Genomic DNA, 21,980 nt, shown 5'->3' with positions numbered 1-21,980 from the left:
TAATTTCTAATTTTACCACGTAATTTGTATATTTTTGCTTGATTTCCGCAATGCATATGCCATATACCTACCTACTTTAAAACGTAAAAACGTAAACGTAATACCTATATGAATAAATAAATAGTAATAACATGTTATTTAATTATTATTCATATAGGTATTACGTTTTTTAAATAAAGGATTTTCTTGTAGTTATACAGGGTGGAAGAGGCAGCGCTCCTTTTACTGAAACTGCATATAGCGTAAAATATTTCAAATCCAGAAAGAACTAAAGAAATGAAGTCAAAGTCAAAGTCAAAATATCTTTTTTTTTTTTTTTTTTGTTTTAATGGCCTGATTTTGCGATGACAGGCGCAAAATAATCTGCCAGTGTCACGTATAGTAGAAAACACACGAATGATATGGTTCAGTAAATTTTGAGAGGAAATATGAACTGATATATATATATATATATATATATATATATATATATATATATGGTAATGGATGAACTGGAACAATAACCTAAAACAAACAAACATTACATTACACATATGTACAGTCAAAAATAAACACTAAGAAAAAAAATACACACAGAGAACACCTATAACTTAATATCATTATTTACAATAAACTTAACTAACAATCTAATAAATGGACTAAAAACTAAGTGTAATATACATTTTACATTAATAGGACGTTGAACATTAGGAGGAAGGATATCATATAAAGAATACAGAAGCTTTGGACAATTAATTAGAATGTGGTCCGTAGAACCCTCCTCCAAGCCACACTCACAAATAGAACTATCTTTAATCCTTAATTTAGCTAAATGTAGAGGCGTACAGGTATGGCCTAGGCGAAGTCTACAAATAGTAGATGTCACCGATCTACTAGCGCGCCTATAACGATAGAACCACGGAAAGGTTGGAACTTCCGGTTGGATAGAAGCGAAATATTTACCTTTTATTAATATTGATTTACTCCAAAAAGAATTCCATGAAGACTTTAAATCAAATTTTGACAATGACAATAAGTCATGGGAATATATAAAATTATGAGTTACGGGCCCAGAGGACACTGCAGATTTGGCAAGGGAATCGACTATGTCATTATCTGTGATACCAGAGTGGCTCGGGATCCATGCCAGCGATAAGAGTACCCCTTGTAAGTGGCAACGATACAAAGCTTCTCTAATTTTGAATACAAGGTGAAAATTAGATTTGCTACGGAAAGGATTTTGCAACAAAGATTGTAGGGCACTCAAGCAATCTGTAAAAATTATTACTTTTTTTAAATTGTGCGATTCTGCGAATAAGATGCCTTCAAGCAAAGCTATACATTCACCAGAAAAGGTAGAAGTTTCAGGGGGGCATTTAAAACTTAATATAATTTTGTATTTAGGAATCCAACAAGCAGCCCCAACATTGGAACTATGAGGGGACTTAGATGCATCTGTAAATATGCCTATGAAATCTGGCCAGTTTTTAGCAAAACAAATTTGAAATTTTATATTAGCACCTGGATCATTTTTCACAATACCCAGGCTCGTTAATACAGAAGGATTATACGTAAGCGCACTAAACGAAATAGAATATAAAGAGCGAATAGGTGAAGAGAAAATACCAGTTGAAAGGGATGAAAATTTACGGAAGCTTTTTAAGATACAAGGAAAGTGCCGTGGGGACTTAATGACACGAGACATACGATGAAGACACCTAATCAAAGGATGAGATGAAGACTGTAGGACTTTAGAGATAAAACGATCAGAAAGGTATTGGCGACGAAGGTGAAGTGGAGGATCAACACACTCCACTTGCATGGCGTTTGTTGGGGATGACTTCATAGCACCTAAGATGATTCTTAGGGCCTTATAATGAATTTTATCTAATTTGGATAAAGCAGACCTGTAGCATGGATCTAACAAGAAAATAGCATAATCAAAATGGCTACGAATAATGGCGTTATATAACAGTTTTAACGTAAAATTATGGGAACCCCACCAAACCCCGGATACTGCACGTAAAATTTGAAGATTTTTTTCACACTTATTGGACACATATTCCATATGTGGAGAACCAGACAGTTTAGAATCTAAAAGCACACCCAAGAATTTGACGCAGTTAAGAACCGGAATACTTTGATTGTTATAGACAATATTGACCACAGGAATATACCTTTTACGTGTAAAAACAACCACACTACTTTTAGGGACTGATAAAGATAACCCATGCATAGAAAGCGAAACACCTAAATAATACAAAGCACTGTTAATTCTACTTACAATTTGGACAATGTTTTTGGAACTAAAATATAAGACAATATCGTCTGCGTATTGCAAAATATTACAAAAGCTATCAACTGATTTATCAAGGTCTTGGGTATAAAAGCTATATAAAAGAGGGCTCAGCACGGAGCCCTGAGGGAGGCCATTCCAAAGGGTTCTAGGAGGAAGAAGGTTGCCTTGATGCCTGATACGAATAGATCTGCCGGAAAAGAGATTAAAAATGAAATGGGATAATTTAGGAGGGAGACCAAGACTAAGCATTTTAAATTTAAGTTTAGAAAGAATGACGCTATCGTAGGCGGAGCTTATATCAAGAAAAACACCTAAAAGATATTCACCCTTAGCAAAACTTAGGCGAATTTCTGAAGTGAGGACACTAAGGCTATCGATTGTGCCAATACCTTTTCTAAATCCGAATTGAGAGTTAGAGAGTAATCCCCTACTCTCCATTACCCAGTCTAGTCTATTTTTTATTAAACGCTCCATAACTTTGCATACCGTGGAAGACAAGGCAATGGGACGGTACGAAGAAGACTCCTTGGGATCTTTCCCAGGTTTAAGAATTGGGATTATAACTTGAGTTTTCCAGGATGAAGGAACAAAACAGGATTCTAAAAAAAAATTAACAATAGAAAGATATACTTTTTTGGCAGGAATGCTAATATTTGTAAGAAACGAATAGGGAATACCATCAACACCAGGGGAAGAGTCAGCTAAGCCATTTAAAGCACATTGGAGCTCATTAATAGAAAAGGGGATATCCATAACATCAACCTGCGATGGTAGGGGAGAGTTAAAGCAATCAAAGTTAGGAACAAAGGGGGGAGCAAGACTACACATAAAATTTTTTAGCCAAGAAGATTCATTGGACGATATGTTACACAGAAAATCATTAATGGAGGACCGGAAAATTTTGATATATTTCCAAACTCTAGCGGATGGAGTGCGAGGGTGCAGTGACTGGCAAAACCGAAGCCAACCCTTTTTCTTTTTGTTTTTAAATAGTCTTTTTGTTTGGGCTGCTATTTTCTTGTAAACTATAAAATTTGAGGGAGTCATACACTGGATATATTTCCGTTCAGCAGCTTTGCGATTTTTAATAGCAGCAGTGCAATCTTCGTCCCACCAAGGAGGAGATGATAATATTTTACAACCAATCCGTTTACGTGGAATATTAGAATCAGCTGCAGAGTATAAAATGTTAATAAAATGTTCATAGCAAGCCAAAGAGTTATCTGAATTAATATTGGGAAAACTGCAGAGTTGGGAATCCACAAATAACGAAAACTCCAACCAATTAGCTCTATTCAACCGGTAAGGCAACAGAGGGGTTGGGGCGGAAGGAGGAGATGATCTATTACGCAATGAAACAATGATGGGAAAATGATCGCTGCCGAAGGATGATGAGAGAACTTCCCAATTAAGGCAAGGAGCCAAACAAGGAGAACAAAGGGTCAAATCAACTGCACTCTTAGGATTCTGATGCGGGTAAACTCTGCGGGTTGGCGAACCGTCGTTAACAAAACAGACATTTTCATCATCAAAAATGTCCAATAACTGTAATGCAAAACTGTCACAATAATGGCAGCCCCACGCCGTGTGGTGGGAGTTAAAGTCACCGAGGACGATGAGTGGCCGGGAGAGACTTGATAAAATAAGCTGAATATCTGCACCTAGAGAAGAATGAGGATGGGGAATGTAAAACGAAACAAAAGTTATATCAAAAGCTTTAACTGCCACAACATTAAAAAGGAAAAAAGCGAAATAAATAGAGTTGAAAGTCGAATGGTTGAAAAAAGGCAAAGAAGTGACAGTAGTGCAATTAGAAGTGAAGAAGATTTTACCTTAGTGCAAAGAAAGTCCAAGTGTATTCTTAGAAATACATCTAACCAGGACGAAACTTTCGATGTTAGCCTATCGTCTAAGCAGGTATTACCTAAACAAATAGGCATGGCTAAGCTGATGAGGGCGGAGAATATTAACAATATTTTGAGAGTTAAGTATAAGGGACCATATAAGGTTATTATTTCATTTACGAACAAAATTGATGCGGACAAATTGATGAACAATAAAAAGATTACAGAACTGGAATATAAATGTCAACCTACTACTGAAGTTCGAGTCTCTTACGGTGTTGTTAAAGATATAGATTTAGATATCGATGAAGAAGAGATTATTGAGATGTTTAAATGTGATGTGGAAATTATGGCGGTGAGGCGGCTTAAAAGATTGAATGGAAATGGTGAATGGGTACCGTGCTTTACAATACGGGTGGTCTTTAAAAGTTCAACCTTACCCCCGTATATTTTCGGATACGGGTGCAGGTTTAAGGTTGTTCCCTACACCTTTCCAGTGACTCAGTGCTCTGGATGTTGGAAGTTTGGCCATTTGAGTAGGGCGTGTCCATCCAAGAAAATCATATGTCCTAAATGTGGGCAAAACCATCAAAATTGTGAATCTGTACAATTTATTTGTGTGAACTGCAAAGGCCCGCACATGGCCCTAGACAAAACATGTCCTATTTTTATTAAGGAAAAGAAGATTAGATCGATCATGTCTCAAAATAACTTAACATACAAAAGTGCCCTTGATACATATCGGCTACAGAAAGGAATGTGTAGAGAATCTGGACAGAAAAGAGAAACGCTAAATGTTGAAATTTTTCCAGTACTGAATAAAGCTTCTGACCAAGCCACCCATGACCGTGAAAATCTATCTTACAGGGATGTCCTAGCAGCGGAGGGCGAAAGTCACCCTAGGTCGAAACCACTTACGGATGTAGCGCAAGACTTAGAGGAAAGTGACTCTAATTCCATATCGCGAAATATAGAAGGTCAATATATTACTAAGAGAAAGAGTTTCTCGAAGAAGGCATATTCTATAAATAAACCAAATCGAGGCAAGCCACATAAAACTATTATAGAGAATAGCGGCAAGAGTAGCGATGAGACCAATTATAAAAGTATAAGATGTGGGAGACTCATAGAAAAAATTAAAGAAATAATTTTATCTAAAAAAGAAATTAAGGAGAAGTTTTTTGATGTGGTCTGGTTAATTGTAGGAGAAATAAGTGACTGGTTATCAATATATGTTAAAAATAGTGTGATGCTCAATAAAATTTTATCTTTTATCAATGGCTAGCAAAAATTATAATAAATGTGACTTAAATATTATTCAGTGGAACGCTCATAGTCTTAGGCCAAAGTTATCAGATTTCAAATTGCTTTTGAATACAGAAAAAGTTCATATTGCCATTATAAGTGAATCATGGTTACAAGCGGGGTCCGATCTAAATATAAGTCAATATCACGTTTACAGGAAGGATAGAATTGACTCATATGGAGGCGTGGCTATTATTACTCATAAATCACTTAGAACTATGTTGGGACCAATTAATTTAGCGAATTCTGACGTAGAGGTGGTGCATGTTAAAATTCTAAATAATTCAGTTCTGAAAAATGTTATCTCAGTTTATTGTCCTAGTAACATTAATACAAGTCAAGCTCATTGGGATTATCTATTTTCTTTGGTATCAAAAAATACGATAATTGCAGGAGATTTCAACGGGCATCATACATGTTGGTCTGATAAGATAGATACTAGAGGAAGTCAACTATTCGATAGTTCTCTGGAGTATGGCTTTATTTCAATAAATAATGGCAGTCCTACCAGAATTCAATTGGTTAATGGGCTCTTACAAGAGTCTTCACCGGATATCACCTTTTGTTCCTCTGACATAGCTGCCAACGTACATTGGAGGGTTACTAATGAAAGTCTTGGTAGCGACCACTTGATTATTAAAGCTGCCATAAATTATGAGGAGACTATACACTTTACTGAAAAACGTAATTATTGTAAGGCTAACTGGAAAGAATACAAAATCCATTTAACACATAGTTTTGCCAATACTACTTTTGAATCAAATAATTTGCAAGAAAGATATAATTGGTTTGTTGAGCAATTAAATACTGCTGTAGAAAAAAACGTTCCTTTAATTAGATACTGCAATAATATTCTACGAAAATTTGTACCCAAGTCTTATTGGAGTCAAAGTTTGTCGAAGATCGTAGCTGAAAGAAGGTTAGCGCTTAAAAATCTTAGACGTAATCCAATACCTGACAACTTAACTAGTTTAGAGGGAAAAATTTCTGAAGCTAGAAAATTAATTTCGGCAGCTGAGCGTAATAGTTGGCAGTCATATTGGAACTCCGTTGATGAAAATACTAGCGCAGTGGATATGTGGCAAAAAATGCAATGGATTAAGGGTTTGAGAAGGGCTAGACCAGGTACTTCCGATGAGAAAAAGCAAGAATTATTATGTAGCTTGTCGCCAGATTATGTATCGGTAAACAAACCTGCATTTCATTCAAAGAATGATTTCCTACAGCAAGATTTTACTTTGTGTGAATTGGAGAATGTTTTAAAAAAAAAAAATAGTTCACCTGGTCATGATGGAATTTCTTATTTGATGCTATTTAATCTACCTGATAATGCAAAATTTTATTTATTGGATATATTTAACTTAATACTCAAAACAGGTAATATTCCACATCAGTGGAGATTAGTTGAGGTTATTGCCTTTCCAAAGCCAAGCGAAGATAAATTAAGACCAATTTCTTTAATGTCTTGTGTTTGCAAAACTTTTCATAATATGATTAAGGAGAGATTAGAATGGTTTTTGGAAAGGAATCATGTTTTTTCTCCACATACTACGGGCTTTAGAAAGGGTCAGTCATGTTTAGATAATTTGACTCGGTTGATTACTAAAATTCAAAGTGGTTTCACGAACAATGTACAAACGGTTGCTTGTTTTATAGATATAAAAGGGGCTTATAACAATATATTGCCCGAAACTATAGTTACTAGGTTAGATAGCTTAAAAGCTGGCTCATTAATTTGTGAATATATCTGGTCCTTTTTGAATGAAAGACATCTTAAAATTAAAAGTGATATAAATAATTTGTTTTTCGAGAGATGGACAAGCAAAGGTCTTGCCCAAGGAGATCCCCTCTCACCTTTACTATTTAACGTGGTAACTATAGAAATTTGTCAAGTTATTCAAAATATTTGTATTAGTCAATATGCTGATGATTTTGTGCTGTATTCAAGTCAAAACAATATTCAAGAAAGCGTGTTATATATACAGGTGGCTGTTGACATGTTTGTGAATCTACTAAATGACTTAGGCCTTGAAATTTCAACTTCAAAGTCGAAGTTATGTATTTTTAGTACAGGCTTTAGACACCAGAATGTAAATGTTTTAATTAATGGTTCTAGTTTAGAAGTTGTAGACAATATTAAATATTTAGGACTATGGCTTGATAGATCGCTTCGATGGGGCAAACATATTGATGTCACCTGTGCAAAAGTTGTTAATTTGATTAAAATACTTAAGGTGTTAGCGGGTCCAGGTTGGGGAGTGCACCCTCTGCATCTTCGTAGATTATATCTAGCATTAGTAAGAAGTAGAATAGACTATGGGTCTTTTTTATATGATAATAGCGCCAATACACATTTAATTAAATTAGATAGAATACAGAATATAGCTATGAGGGTTATTGGTGGATATATAAGATCTACACCAATACATGTCATGGAAAGTGACCTTTGCATTCCTCCCCTCTTTGTGAGGAGACGTTATTTAGGTATAAAATATAGTTTAAAGTGTGAATCATTGAGTAGGAATGAAACTATAAAATGTATTTCTCAGTTAAATCTACTGTTCAATAAAAGATATTGGACTAGGAAAAAGAAACCGCTATTATCATGCCTATACCAAAATATAAAAGTAGAAAATATTAGCTCCTCATCCCTATTGGATATGTTTAGCTTAGATACTTGGATGTCTAATATAGATAGTAAAAATATAATTAAAACGGATTTAAGTTGTATAAAGACTTCAAAAAAAAAATTGGACCTTAATATGGCAAAATATGAAATTATTCACGAAATTAATCAAGATTATGCAGGTTGGTATTCCATTTTCACTGATGGCTCTAAAGTTAATTCTAATGTGGGATGTTCCTTTTTTGATGCAAATGGTGTAGTTGGCAGGATGTTTAAAATTGAAAATAATATCACTATAATGTCAGTTGAACTTACTGCTATATTTATGGCACTTACTCATGTTTCTAGTTTTAATTGTAATAAGGTTGTTGTCTTCTCTGATAGTAAAAGTGCACTGTTTCATCTAGATAAATGTATTAAAGGCAATAGAGGCGTACCAGTTGCATATAAGTTGTTAAACGAGGTAATCAAGTTACTCCACAAAGGTATTGTTGTAAAACTCCAGTGGGTTCCTTCCCACCTTGGAATAAAGGGAAATGAGGAAGCTGACAAATTAGCACGTAAGGCTTTAGTCGAAGGAGAAAATTTAAATATTTTACCAGATTTTTCTGAAATTTTAATCAAGTACAAAAATAATTTGAGAGAAATTTGGACAGAGTATTTTGATGAAAGGTCGAAAAGTAAAGGAATATGGTATAAAGTTATTCAGAACAAGCTTCCTCATATCCCGTGGTTTGCGGAAAAAAAAATGACGCGCCAACAAATTGTTATGGGTCTTAGGCTTCGTTCTGGTCATATGCCACTAAGAAAATTTGGTTTTCTCATGAAAAAAGTAACGTCTCCAAAATGTGAATTGTGTGGAATAGATGAAGATGTACACCATTTCTTGGTGGAATGTGTTCTCAATGCCGAGGCTCGTAGAAAATTATGTTGTCGTTTCAACATAAATACATTGGATTTGGGTATTTTTCAATGTCTGCTGTCTAAACCAAATTCTGTTGTAGCTAGATGGTTGTATAAGTTTAAGGTTAAATAGTGTATTTAATAAATAAGTTTAAAATTTACTTTAGCAAGTAAGTATTTTGTAAATTAGTTACGTTTTAAGGGAACGATGGGACTGACATTTTTGTATCCTTTCTACTTAAAAAGTCCCTAAATAAAAACAGATTAAAAAAAAAATAAAAAAAAAAAAAAAAACATTAAAATTGGGGCTATGGGAAGGAAGGGACACGCGAGAAAAAGGGAACGAGCGATTAATCAAAAAAGCACTACCTGCATATCCATCACACCTGTCATCCCTCAAACAAGAGAAACCAGGCACACGAAACCGTACACCAGGCCTCAACCAGGTTTCAGAGATGGCAAGAATAACAGGCTTATGTTCTTGAATCAAGTTAATTAGTTCAGGCTTCCTCTGAGAGAGACTTTTACAGTTCCACTGAATTATTTTTATTGAGTCCATGGGCAAGAGTAATGGAGGATGAAGGAGCATTAAGGGTGATAGGAGCTGCGTTGTTCGGTTGGTTATTAATACCATGAATGGGAGACAAATGATTAGTCAAAATGAGTAGAAGAGTATGCAAGAGTTGTTCAGTAGATGGAGAATGGGATGAGGGAGTATTAATGGCACAACCATTACCAAGAGCGGATGAATCTAAAGAGATGATATTACGATGAGCTACTATGTCATAGCCAGGTGGACTTGGAGAATGAGGACGAGCAGATTGAATGACTGTTTTTTTTATATGAGGAAGTGGTATGAGAATGATTGTTGGAGGAAGATGTACTTTCAATAGAGGGCTGAGAATGAGGAGGAGCAGTGTGAGAGGCAAGATGTTTTGCCACCTCAGCATAAGGCTTGCGTGAATGAGGAAACTGAGCAGAGGCCTGGGAAAAGGAAATATTTTCTTGCGACATTGCTTTTTTAATCAAACGCTGTCTCGCATGCTCTGGGCAGATTTGATCTATTGCAGAATGGTTGCCTGAGCACAAAATATCTTTATTTCATAAAAATGCTTGACATTTACTTGGACATGTCATAAAGTAGAAAAAAAATACAAAACAAAATAACCAAAAAAAATTTGCAATTTTGACTTGAAAAAAGCCCGTTCAAATGGTTGAGCTCATGAGAAGATACAGGCAAAGAAACTCATGGCCACTCTTTTTAAATGCCAACATTTGTTACAAATTACAATTAACAATTTTAACTTAGAAATAGAGCAACTCATTTCCAAACATCTTTATCGCGAACATAATCTTTAACAGAGTAATATGCTTTTTGGCAGAGCCTGTGCTTTACCATTTTTTTAAATTTGTTCAGTGATAAATTAACCACGTCGTTTGGAAGTTTATTATAAAAGTGTATACTTTGACCTACGAATGAGTGAGACACTATGGAGCCTAGAGAATGGCACAGCAAGCTTATTTTTATTTCTTAAATTATGTTGATGGAGGTCACTGTTTTTATTAAATTTATTAATATTTTTATGCACATATACTAAGTTGTCGTAAATATATTGGGAGTGTAGTGTGAGGGTGTTAGTCTTTGAATTTATTCCTTAGTGACTCCCGTGGACCCATTTTATAGACTGCTCGGACAGCCCGTTTTTGGAGCACAAAAATGGTATCTATGTCAGCGGCACTACACCAAAGTAATAGGCCGTAAGACATAATGCTATGAAAATAGTTGAAGTATACTAAACGCGCGGTGTCAACATCGGTCAGTTGACGAATCTTACGGACAGCATACGCTGCCGAACTAAGTCTACCAGATAAAGTTTCTATATGCGGACCCCATTGTAACTTAGCATCTAATGTTATACCTAAGAAATTTTCACAGTTTCATTAACTACTTTAAGTTCCTCATTGTTCATCAAAACCCTGGTTTCTGCTTGTTGCACATTCTTAGTAAAGAACCTGATACATTTAGTTTTACTACTATTTAAAAGCAAGTTATTGGCACTAAACCAGTGTTATATCCTAGAAAGAGCATTGTTTACATTGTCAATTTCCAATTGCCGTCTATTAACCTCAAAAACTAAAGATGTATCATCTGCAAACAACACTATTTCACAGATATCTCTCATAAGGTGAGGTAAGTCATTAATGTACAAAAGGAACAAAAACGGACCCAGAGTAGAGCCTTGTTGCACCCCCAATGCTACAGGTGACCCGTGTGATAGTTTCCCGTTGACATTTACCTTTGAATCCTATCACTTAAATAAGAAGTGAGAAGATCCAAAGCAGTGCCTCTTATACCATAGTGGTGTAGCTTCCTGATAAGAGTTTTATGCTGCACACAATCAAATGCTTTGGACAAGTCACATAACACCCCAAAGGCATCACGTGACTCCTCCCAAGCCGCGAATACACTCTCTAATAATTTGACCCCAGCATCAGATGTTGACCTTCCACGAGTGAAACCAAATTGACCTGTGTGCAGTAATTTATTTTTATTAAAATAAGTAAGAAGCTGACTGAGTATCAGCTTTTCAAAAACTTTACTAAACGTAGGTAGTACTGAAATCGGTCTGAAATTTGTAGGGTCTTGCGTACTACCTGATTTAAACAATGGAGTTATTTTACTATATTTCATCAAATCAGGAAACACTCCACAATCAATACATCTATTAAAAATTGTAACTAAATCAGGAATTAAAATATCAATTAAAGAATTTATGATATTAACTGAGACACTCCACAAGTCGGCTGTCTTTTTCATACTAATTGATTTGAAAGCTACACTAATGTCTGAATAATTTACATGACGGAAAACGAAACCATTATAAAATTCGGGAACATTGTCTTTAATTAACGATTCTGCAATAGTGGTAGAAGAACCTAAATCGTTTGTTAGACTGACTGGGAAAGTAGAGAAAAACTTTTCAAATGCAATGGCCACTTCCAAATCGGAATCAACAATGTGACCGTCAATACTAAGTTTAAAATTAGAATCTTTCACCCTAGTTCTCCCAGTCTCGGCATTAACAACCTTCCAAGTGGCTTCAATTTTATTATTACTATTTCTAATTTTTGTTTTAATAATAATAAAGATGTTGCAATTTTGCAAACACTTTTGAAAATTTTAGAGTAAGATTTTAAGTACTCTTTAAACTCTTCACCACTATTAAACTGTTTTTCATAATATAACATATACAGCGTCTCCCTACTCTTATAAATACCTGCTGTGGCCCAGTCACCAAAGATAGGACTATTGGTAATTGTAATCTCTTTGGGAGTAAATATTGAATGAAATTTATTAATAAAAGAGTAAAAAAAAGAATTGTACAAAGAATTGGGAGGTAAAGTTATATCTAAAACTAGTAAATTAGTTAGTAAACTAACTCTCATACGTTCCAAACGACTAGCTGTGACACGTACAAAAGCAATTTTTCTCTTAGCCACCTGTTTTTTCTTACTAGAGAATTCTACTAGCTGACCAGAGTGGTCAGAATCCAATTTATTAATAATACTTTTGTAGCATGGAATAATGTCAGTAAATATGTTATCTATACAAGTACTAGTCGTAGGAGTTATTCTGGTTGGCTCCATAAATAAATTAAGTAAATTGTGACTTAAAAAGACTTAATAAATTTATGGTGGGACTTAAACTTTCCAAAATATTAACATTAAAGTCCCCACACACTAACAAAGGCTTACCCGACTTGGTAAGTTTGCTTAAGGCCTCATCCATTACTTCTAAAAATAATTCTAAATTGGCGGAGGGAGGTCTGTATACACATATAACAATGAATTGCTCTAATTGAACACACGCTAATTCGATAGAACATTCTACAGAAAGGGACACAATATCTTTCCGTTCCTTGAACTTAAGGTTCTTGTTTAATATAATAAGCGACCCCCCGTGTATTGTGTTGATTCTGCAGAATGAGCTTCCTCCCCGGTGGTTTCTGAAATTAAACATGAGCTGGTTCACCTTTAACCAATGTTCAGTATGAATCAAGGTACCTCAACAGTTTGCACGTGGGATTTTTTTCATTTCACGATTTTTATCCATACCTGTATTTCGTGTGACGCACACATAAATGTGCGACGTTGCCGCGCCGACAGGTAAGTGTGTGCGTGCCTATGTTATACTTTACAAATGGCGTTTTATTTTAAAACGATAATTTTATTATTTACTAGTGGGCCCGGACGCGGCTACGCCCGCGAAAATATAAGCCTAAATAATTAAAATAAGTTAAAAAATAATAATAACTGGAGATTTATTATTAGAAAAAATATCTGAGTAACCGAAATGAACAAACCAAAAAAGTAAAAGTAAAGTAAAGTAAAAGTAACTAAAGAAAATTCTTAATATTAGAAAAAGTACCCAAAGTTTGGCGTGCGCGCGTACTACACATTTTTCTATATTAAATAATTAATAATTTGAGCGAACAATATTAAATAAAATCTCAAATGATTAAAATTACGATATTTTAAGTATATAACATCGGTATAGATAACCGAACTGAGATAAATTAATTATAAGCAGCAAATAATTACATAAAAATTTACAGTTCGCGTCGGTCATACTCATACTATACCACTCGTAGGCTAAGTCATTTGGAATCGGTGACATCTCCTTAATTATTTTTTAGAATGTTATACAGTAAACTATAATTTCCATCTACATGAAATGCTAAAAGTGACTATTATATTTATTTTCATAAGGTCATGTATAAAATTATAGAAATCATCTAATTTTTGTTAATGTATACAAATCTATGTCGGCGCGCGCCATGTATGCATTAAGCAAACTCACTTTGGGTGACGTTTTCTTAAAATAACAAACTTTGCAAATCGTTGCTTAGCAACGGCGGTTGTTATAAACATGGCGGAATAAATTGCATGTCAAATTAATAAATATTTTAATATATTGATATATATCGAAAATATTACAAATATGAGAAAAAAAAATATCCTATGTTCATCCCGAGACCCTCAAGTATCTCTATATGAGTATTTTATCACAATTAAATTAGCGGTTTGGCCCTGATTGCGTAAAAGACAGACAGACAGACAGTTACTTTCGAATGTATAATATAGGTATGGATTTTGTTTGAAAAATAACCTTTTTATTTTTGGGATTTTTTTTTTCTGAATTATATTAGGCTTTTATAGAGTAGTTAAAACTGTTCATTTAAAGTGGTGCTGAAAATTCCATCCTGTATACGAAAAGGCAAAAGCGTTCGTCGTGCTCCTTTCTAGCCGTAAGTTTTTTTTAAATTATCTCTACCTCTTTATACAATATAAGGGTATAAAAGTCAATTCTGTACATGAACGATATAAAAAGTAAAAATTGGGGCGGTTATCATATCGATTATAGCAGCTAAAAACTACTCAGCAGAATTCTTGTCTGTGTGGTTGTTTGTTCTCTAATCACGCAAAAACTACCGGACAGAAATGGATGAAGCTGAGGGTCTAGAGGCGTAATCTTTGATGGATTGCATTAAGTTCACAAATCTCTCGTTTGGCAGTATCTCAACGTCGTCATCTGAATTCCCTAGAAGGTGACTTGCGCGTGTACAGTGACAGGCAGACAATGAAATGAGCCTATAAGGGTTTTCTCTTTTGGGGTATGGAACCTTAAACATTCCACTGACTATTTGCTAAAACGCAATATTACTTTATGATGATGCTGTCTATACGAATAAAGTAAAGCGGTACAGTTTGTTTGTTTAAACGCTAACATCTCTGGAGTTATTTATTTATTGTTTTGTATTTGTTTTATTCTTCAGGGTTGCAGTAGGCAGGCAGGCAGGACAGTACGCATGCGCAAAATCTTAATTCATTAAAATATTTCATGACTACTTATATCGGCCTGTAGCGTAAGTGGTAACGCACCGACTGACAAAGCCGGGAGACCCAGGTTCGAGTCCTGGCGGGGCCTGGCCACCGCCATTTTGTTACGATAAACTAAGGTTTTTAGTATTTTATTAATATTTTAGCGTTATTAACTTCGACATATAGTGCAGGTGATTTCAGATTTATTTATTTTTTAAAACTATATGTGAATGACATTTTAAAGACTTTAAAATAATAATATAATTATGTATCTTTCTATAAATATAAAAATGTGGACTTATTTGTTGCACTTTTTCTTTTGCTTTTTCTTTTTGAGCACTTGTTCTGCTAAAGTAAGTGTGTAATTAAATTCTTTTTACTTGTGCCTTTCTAGTTCCTGTGCGAAGGGAATGCTTTTATGCTTGTAGATATTGACGAATGTAGGTTTGGATGTGTGTGTGTGAAATGTAATACGGACGTATAAGTATGTAAGGCTAGTCAACTCAGTTTGTCGAGATACGGTCCCGTTGACCTACAATCAAAATATCGGTAAGGCCTCGGCGAGTTTCGCACGAGCCTCAAACTGTTTTATAGGGCCGGCCGGCTTTTAGAACACAGAGTTTAATACACTATGCGTGTACTCATAGACGTAAACAGTTAAAGTAGCAGCGCATTCTAGTGTCTAGGTCACGTGTGAACTAGATTCCAGATCATTAATAGTTCTAGGGGATTCAGGCAGCGGCGTTGTGATACTTCAGAACATCCCTCATGTTGACTAGATGATGCTCATTGCGAATAAAATAATTTCAAAAGCAGGGTAAGGAGAAAGAAGCTAGTGTTAAGACACTCCGTCCTACGCGTAAGATATTTTAATCTATATAATATACTAGATGAATCTATATAATTGAGTGACTGACAGACAACGCACAAGCGACACTAGTGTACTAAGAATAAAAGGGAAGAATTTTGGATAGGTAGATTAGGATGAAACACAACAACAACAACAAATCAACGCAAGCAAAGTCGAGGGCGACGACTAGTGGTTATATAAGTGTTGCAACGTAAAATCAATTAGTGTAGTTAATACAAAATATGGAAAATCATAGTTCGTTTTAACAAAAAGGTGGCATTGGTGTGGCCAGACCCTGCCAGGACTCGAACCTGGATCCTGAATTAGTCAATCGGTGCGTTACCAATTACGCAACAGGGCCGATGTGAATCATTGCGAAAGATTCGTATACAATCAGATTTTGCGCATGCGTAGTGCAGAATGCACTTTATTGACTACTAGCCACCCACTCGCGGCTTCGCCCGCTTCCTCTACACAATTATTTATTTTCTCCGACAATATCCGTACATTGATAGCCAAAACTTCAGCTAATTCAATAAAATATTGATTTTGTAGTAATATGCAATACTTTATATTGACATATTTTTTTATTTCTGCTCTGCTTGAAATAAACAAACACTAGTTTAGCCATTTCTAAAACTATTACGAACAACCGTTAAACTGGGAAAAAAAAAACTACTAAGGGTAAAAGTTAAACAACTTTGGACTTTAAGGCCAATACCTACGACTTGATTTCGAAATGAAGTGTGTGCGGCGGCGTTCCTGCGGATAGGTTTATGTGTGCGTGCGTCGTAAAGTAAAGTAAAAGTAAAGTAAAGTAAAATATTCTTTATTGCACACCAAATAATTAATTACAAATGTGTTTATAATGATACAAAAAACAGCACAATAGGCGGCCTTATTGCTAAGCCAGCAATCTCTCCCAGGCAACCTTTGGATAGAGGAGAGCATTAATTAAATTAGGAGGGGTGCACTAAATAAATCTAAGTACTAAATAAAATATATAAATGGGCAAATATATACACATATACATACATACATTTATATATACACAAACATACATACATAAATACATACATACAAACACACCTACATACACATATACATATATAATAAGATTTTGTGGGAACAGTAAACGTATTAATTAAATTAAATACGTACTTAACAAATGGCGTTTTATTTTACAATGATAATTTTATTATTTATTTTATTTGTATTAGGCTTTTATAGAGTAGTTAAAACTGTGGTTTTATTTAAAGTGGTGCTGACACTCTAATCGAATACTATATCCATTACTATTAATAACTATTAAAGATTACGACAAGTGGAGAATCATTCATTCTCAACTTTTCGTTGCTTTTAATATTTAAATTTTGTTACTTCGTATACATTTGAAACTTTGAAAGCTCATGCGTAATCAAACGTGATCTAAATAAGAAAAGATATACAAATTGTTCTATCGGACCTGGTGCACAACGGATAACGCGTCTGACTACGGGTCAGAAGATTCCAGGTTCATCCTCCACTCCTGGCAGGGTCGTTTATTCACTTTCTGTATAATGTTTTTATTTCTTTAGGTATTTTCATGTATTTGAAAGTTAACATTTTTAAAAATCAAGTGAAAATGAATGAAATGAAAAATTGAAAAATCAAGTGAAAATTTTATTAAGAATTGAATTCTTAGTATATCTTATCTCTTTCTATTATACTTATTTTTTGCATTCTTTTGCGTTATTTTGCGTAATGTATACGAAGTAGGTAATAACGCGAAAATCGTGGGTTAAATGTCAACTGGAGGGAACGAATTTAATACACACTATCTCGAAAAATAGGGCGGCGCGGTGTCTGGGGTACAGAGTGTCCATCTCCTTATTCTGTACGCATAAAAAAACGATGTCTGTGATCGGACAGGACACACGCCTCGAAACGATGTTGACTACAGACTCGTGTCTATCCGATTATTTGTAGGTAGCTCAATTTCATAGTACGAAAGGAGAAGGACAAAAGATGAACAAATTTTGATTAAATTTCCCTTACTTTTTTCATTCGTGCTTTTAGCTTAATTCCTTGTAGCTTTAAGAATTTTTTAGGCAGAGAGAACCTGGATAACGATATAAGTAAAATCAGCTTCACGCTGTATCCTGTACACACCAGACACTCCGTTCCCCACTCTTGTGGAGCGGCGTTGAGTGGCCGAACTCAACGCCGCGCTTTGCCTCGACACTAACAAAGAATTAGAAATATACATTTAAATAAATATTTATTTTATTTTCTGAATGCAAGTACAACAAACGTTCTGGTATCTGAAACAAATGAACAAAGGACGGAATGCTAGATCAGCATAAATGCTAAGATTATATTAGAACAAATTAATGAAATGGTACGTATATCTGGGAAGTATGGTTTGTTCAGATGGAAGATACGCAATGGATGTAGACCTTTCTACATTACGTATTGCTGCCGGTAACAGAGTTAACAACGATGCCTTAGCTGCGTTAATGAGACAGCGAATCAGCGATCAGCTTTTCTATCATTTGATTATAATAAAAAAAAAGAAAGTCACATCACATGTAGATATAAGCATGCCATGTGCGAGATACAGCGTAACGCTAAGAAATAATATTCTATGCTTTTTCTTTTCAATTTATGATAGCAATGAATGGTGTCAAGATAAAAAAAAGGAGTTTCGTAGCAATTCAGAAATAAACATTGTTTTGTAATAATTAACGAAAATATCAGTTGAGAAAGACGCATCGAGTACAATATTACTGCTATAAAATGTTATGTTGCAGTTTTCTGGAGCTGATGATCGCAGCGAGTGCCCGGCCTTGCAGGATGGCCGAATGTTACAAAGCACTAGCAACACTGTATAGTTATTCTATTTCCTGTTGCATTACTTTTATTTTGGGACCTACGCACGGACGTTGTACGCGGGTCGAGGCTCTACCACGGCTCGGAGCACTACTCGTGCTCCACCGCTGGTTAACCTCGACTTAATTATAGATGTGGTTCGATCTTAATTATAAATGTGGTTAAACTTATTTATAATTATCTACTTGTAGTTGAACTGGAGCTCCGGGCTGGGGCAGTGAAAAGCGAGTGTTGTTATAAGGGAAAGGGATCCCTTAAGCCTACAAATGTGGTCACTAGTCCACGGCACTGCTCCAAGCTTCACATCATTTTTCTTTTTTCAAGTTTTATTATTCCCATATTCAAACAACTACTGAACATATATTTAAACGACAAACAAGAAAACAAACAATGTTTTTTCAACCTTTTTTTATTTAACTTTTTTTTATTTAAATTTATTTGGAAAAATCTTAGAAGCCAACAATTCTAGGTATAATATAAATAACAACACATTCAGTTTCATTAAAATTTTATTAAAAATAAGAATATAATCTTTTTTATATGATTATGGCAACACTCAAACCTGTAAACTGTGTCGAAAAACAATCATAGATAAGGGTAGAAATTAATTTTATATTTTAAAATTTATATTTCACAAGTAACAAAGTAAAAGTAGTAAATAAAAAATAGAACTACACATTAAGAATTCATAATATTTTTATAGCCCTAATAGGGGTAAATTCAAATTTGTTTACGCACAAGTTAACGCAGTGATCGTAGAATAATCTGGAAATATTGGAAAACATCTGGAAAATCCTGGAAATAAATGGATCTTATTTTAATTTAACAAAACACAAATCTTAGAGCCTGATGTTTTTTATAGTTCCAAGTTCTACAATCAGTATACCGATAATAAAAAAGACAAAACTAAAATATTATAACTTAATAAAAAAAATACCTCTTCGTCAGTCATACCGTTATTATAAATCACGCTAGCACCACTTTGGACGGAAATAATTCACAAATGGTGACGCTTAATATCTATTAATATTTATAAATTCGTCTAAAATATACAATATTTACTTATTTTATATAAATTATGGTAAATTCCAGTTGACAGCTGGAGTTATATGGACAGTATTTTTACAATTGTATGAGGTTTTTGTAAAAGTATAAAAAATGTTTGTTTATAATTACAATTTTTTATTTAGCTTCATACCTACAGGGGTAGCCAGAGAGGACAGAGCGCTTTTTTGAATTTTTGACTTCTATATTTATAAAGGGGGAAAAAATTTGCAAATTTGAGATCTAAAATAACAAAAAATCTAGTTTTAGATGTTTTCAGGCCTTTCTATTAAAGATGAATGTCAGAACTTGATAAAATAAGAACTTGCTTCAAGGTCAGAGGTAGTCATTTCGAAGACATAGGTATAATATTCCAAAGACTTGTTGCAATTATTTCTATATATAATAAATCACTGCCTATTTTCCATCATATTTGGCAATATAAAATAAAATAAGTATATAATAATATTAATAAAAATATATCACTCAAGCGATCTTTACAGAAAGGGATAAAATAGAGAAATAAGTTTAACTATTTTTGTTATTTCCGATACAATACAAAGGTAACTTAATGAAATAGTACAAAACATGCAGAGATTCAGTTTGAGTATCGAACCTACACCTGCACTCGCTAGCGAGTGCGTGACGTTTGTGGTTCTATATGAAACAAACAGATATTCACAGTAAAATAATGTTGTCTTTAATTTAATATTTTGATATGAATAAAGAAATTAATATGACTCAAAAATTTTTGTGCGTCTTTATCATTAAAAAGGTAACTTAACGTTACCGAGTAAGTAACGTTACTTGCATTATCTATATATATAAAAGGACTTGTCCTCACTGACTGAGGTAAGACGCGCGCACAGCCGTAACCGCTGTGCGCCATAGAAATATGAAATTTGGACATGTTTATTTTTTTCGTAATCTGAACATCCACTAAGAAGGGTATTGAAAAATTTTAACCCTAAAGGTGAAATAGGGGTTGAAAGATTGTAAGGAAAAAAATTAAACCGGCACCGATTATTACAAAATTTGAAAATTTGTGTTTCATCGTTTTCTAGAATTCTCCCCCTAAGGGTGCAAAGTTGAAAGTTTGTATAGTTTTTTTTTAAATAGGCACCAATTTTTATAAAATTTGAAATTCAGACTCTTAAAAGTAATTAATTGAATACATGTTACATGGTTTTCTAGAATTCACCCCCTAAGGGTGCAAATAAAGGTTTGAAAGTTTGTATGGAAAAATCTTTAAATCGCTACCGATTTTTTATACAATTTGTAATTTAGAATTAAAAATATTTCATTGAACACGTGTTTTATGGTTTATTATAATTCACCTCATAAGGGTACAAATAAGCAGGCAAAGCTGCGCGCGTCCGCTAGTATTTATATAAAAAATTCTTTGGACTGAAAAGAGAAAATGCTTGGTCCGTTCCGTCACCAAAATGACCGCAAAATGTGAAAAAACTGTAGAGAAAGTCACTTGGTCAGTCAACATAAAATATATGTTAGGCAGCCCGATACTCCAAATGAAGTGATTCATTAAACAGCCAGAGACGTCAATCAGTATTAATAACAAGTCCCATATCCCTATGATAAACGTGGTAGTGGTAACTAAGGTCGATACTCGATAAGTATTCAAGTAGGATAGTAGAGTTACCTAGATTTAGCAATTAGACGTACACTTCGCCGCGTTTGGAATTTTTTCTTGTGAATTCTGGTGGTGTCCCTGTTTCAGTATCGGATGGTATTTCAGTGACTGTTGCCTTCCTGTCGACAGGCGTGGTAGGCGTGGTAGGAGCGGAGAGAGTGAGTTGAGACACTATAGGTGACAGCGTCACCGGGGTCACTACCGGCGTTGTGGCTAACATACCTAAGGAAAAATGTTATAGAAAAAGAAAATTGACATATTTTTTTGCAGTTTTACGTTCTTCCTTAAAGCGCTACCTATTTTCCACCTATCCACCTGTCTGCCTTCTTTGTAATTTGTATTAATTTAATGTCAGTTAAATAATAATGGGTCTCCCTGAGTGCAATTGCTAGTAGAGCAAGTCTAGCGTCGTAACAGGCAATTTTCTTATATACTTTACTGTATAATTTCATTGTATTGTTCAAATAGTGTAATATTCTCTTTCATAGATACTACGCTACTTGAAATATTTCGAAAAAACATCTAAATTAAAAGTCAAAAACTAAAAAGAATTAAATGCTTATAAAATATGGCAATATAAAAGGGTGGTAAAATTTGAATGTTTTTATAAAATATTTTTCAAACGACCCTGGAATCTTCTGATCCGTAGTCAGACGCGTTATCCGTTGCGCCACAGGGCCGATGTCAATTTGAGTAAAACATAGTATATAATTAATATATGATAC

The 21,980-nt window shown here is 34.4% G+C and overlaps 2 protein-coding genes and 1 long non-coding RNA gene across 4 annotated transcripts in view; 1 reads left to right on the top strand and 2 right to left on the bottom strand.

Moving 5' to 3' along the window:
* The first annotated feature begins 1,860 nt into the window (after positions 1–1,860).
* On the top strand, positions 1,861–5,407 carry LOC146527382 (uncharacterized). Its single transcript, XM_085206071.1, has one exon. It carries the CDS (start codon positions 3,950–3,952, stop codon positions 5,405–5,407), a length of 1,458 nt encoding a protein of 485 aa, XP_085062197.1. The 5' UTR covers positions 1,861–3,949.
* A 13,643-nt stretch (positions 5,408–19,050) lies between these two features.
* LOC146527379 (uncharacterized) overlaps positions 19,051–21,980 on the bottom strand; it is a 76,953-nt gene continuing 74,023 nt past the window's right edge. The window contains exon 2 of the long non-coding RNA XR_014879279.1: positions 19,051–20,678. This is a non-coding gene — a long non-coding RNA (uncharacterized LOC146527379). The remainder of the gene's footprint in view (positions 20,679–21,980) is intronic.
* Positions 19,051–21,980, bottom strand: part of Best2 (bestrophin 2) — a 49,770-nt gene continuing 46,840 nt past the window's right edge. Inside the window, exons 11-12 of one of the 2 annotated variants that reach the window (XM_085206068.1) lie at positions 21,265–21,477; positions 19,051–19,355 (exon numbers count right to left, since the gene is read on the bottom strand). In XM_085206068.1, the coding sequence (XP_085062194.1) occupies positions 21,278–21,477 (200 nt within the window). In that variant the 3' untranslated portion in view covers positions 19,051–19,355; positions 21,265–21,277. Of the gene's footprint in view, positions 21,478–21,980 lie in introns of both variants that reach the window. The other variant, XM_085206069.1, reaches the window with a different exon arrangement.

Source organism: Heliconius melpomene, chromosome 21, assembly GCF_056956725.1.
Source record: "Heliconius melpomene rosina isolate 202511_hmr_F chromosome 21, ASM5695672v1, whole genome shotgun sequence".
Classification (NCBI taxonomy): Eukaryota; Metazoa; Arthropoda; class Insecta; order Lepidoptera; family Nymphalidae; genus Heliconius; species Heliconius melpomene.
Note: the sequence above shows the minus strand (reverse complement) of the source record. Positions and strands in the feature narration are given on the sequence as shown.

Coding starts and splice junctions, on each gene's coding strand:
- LOC146527382 (XM_085206071.1), top strand. CDS start 3,950: ATGAGGATGGGGAATGTAAAACGAAACAAAAGTTATATCAAAAGCTTT.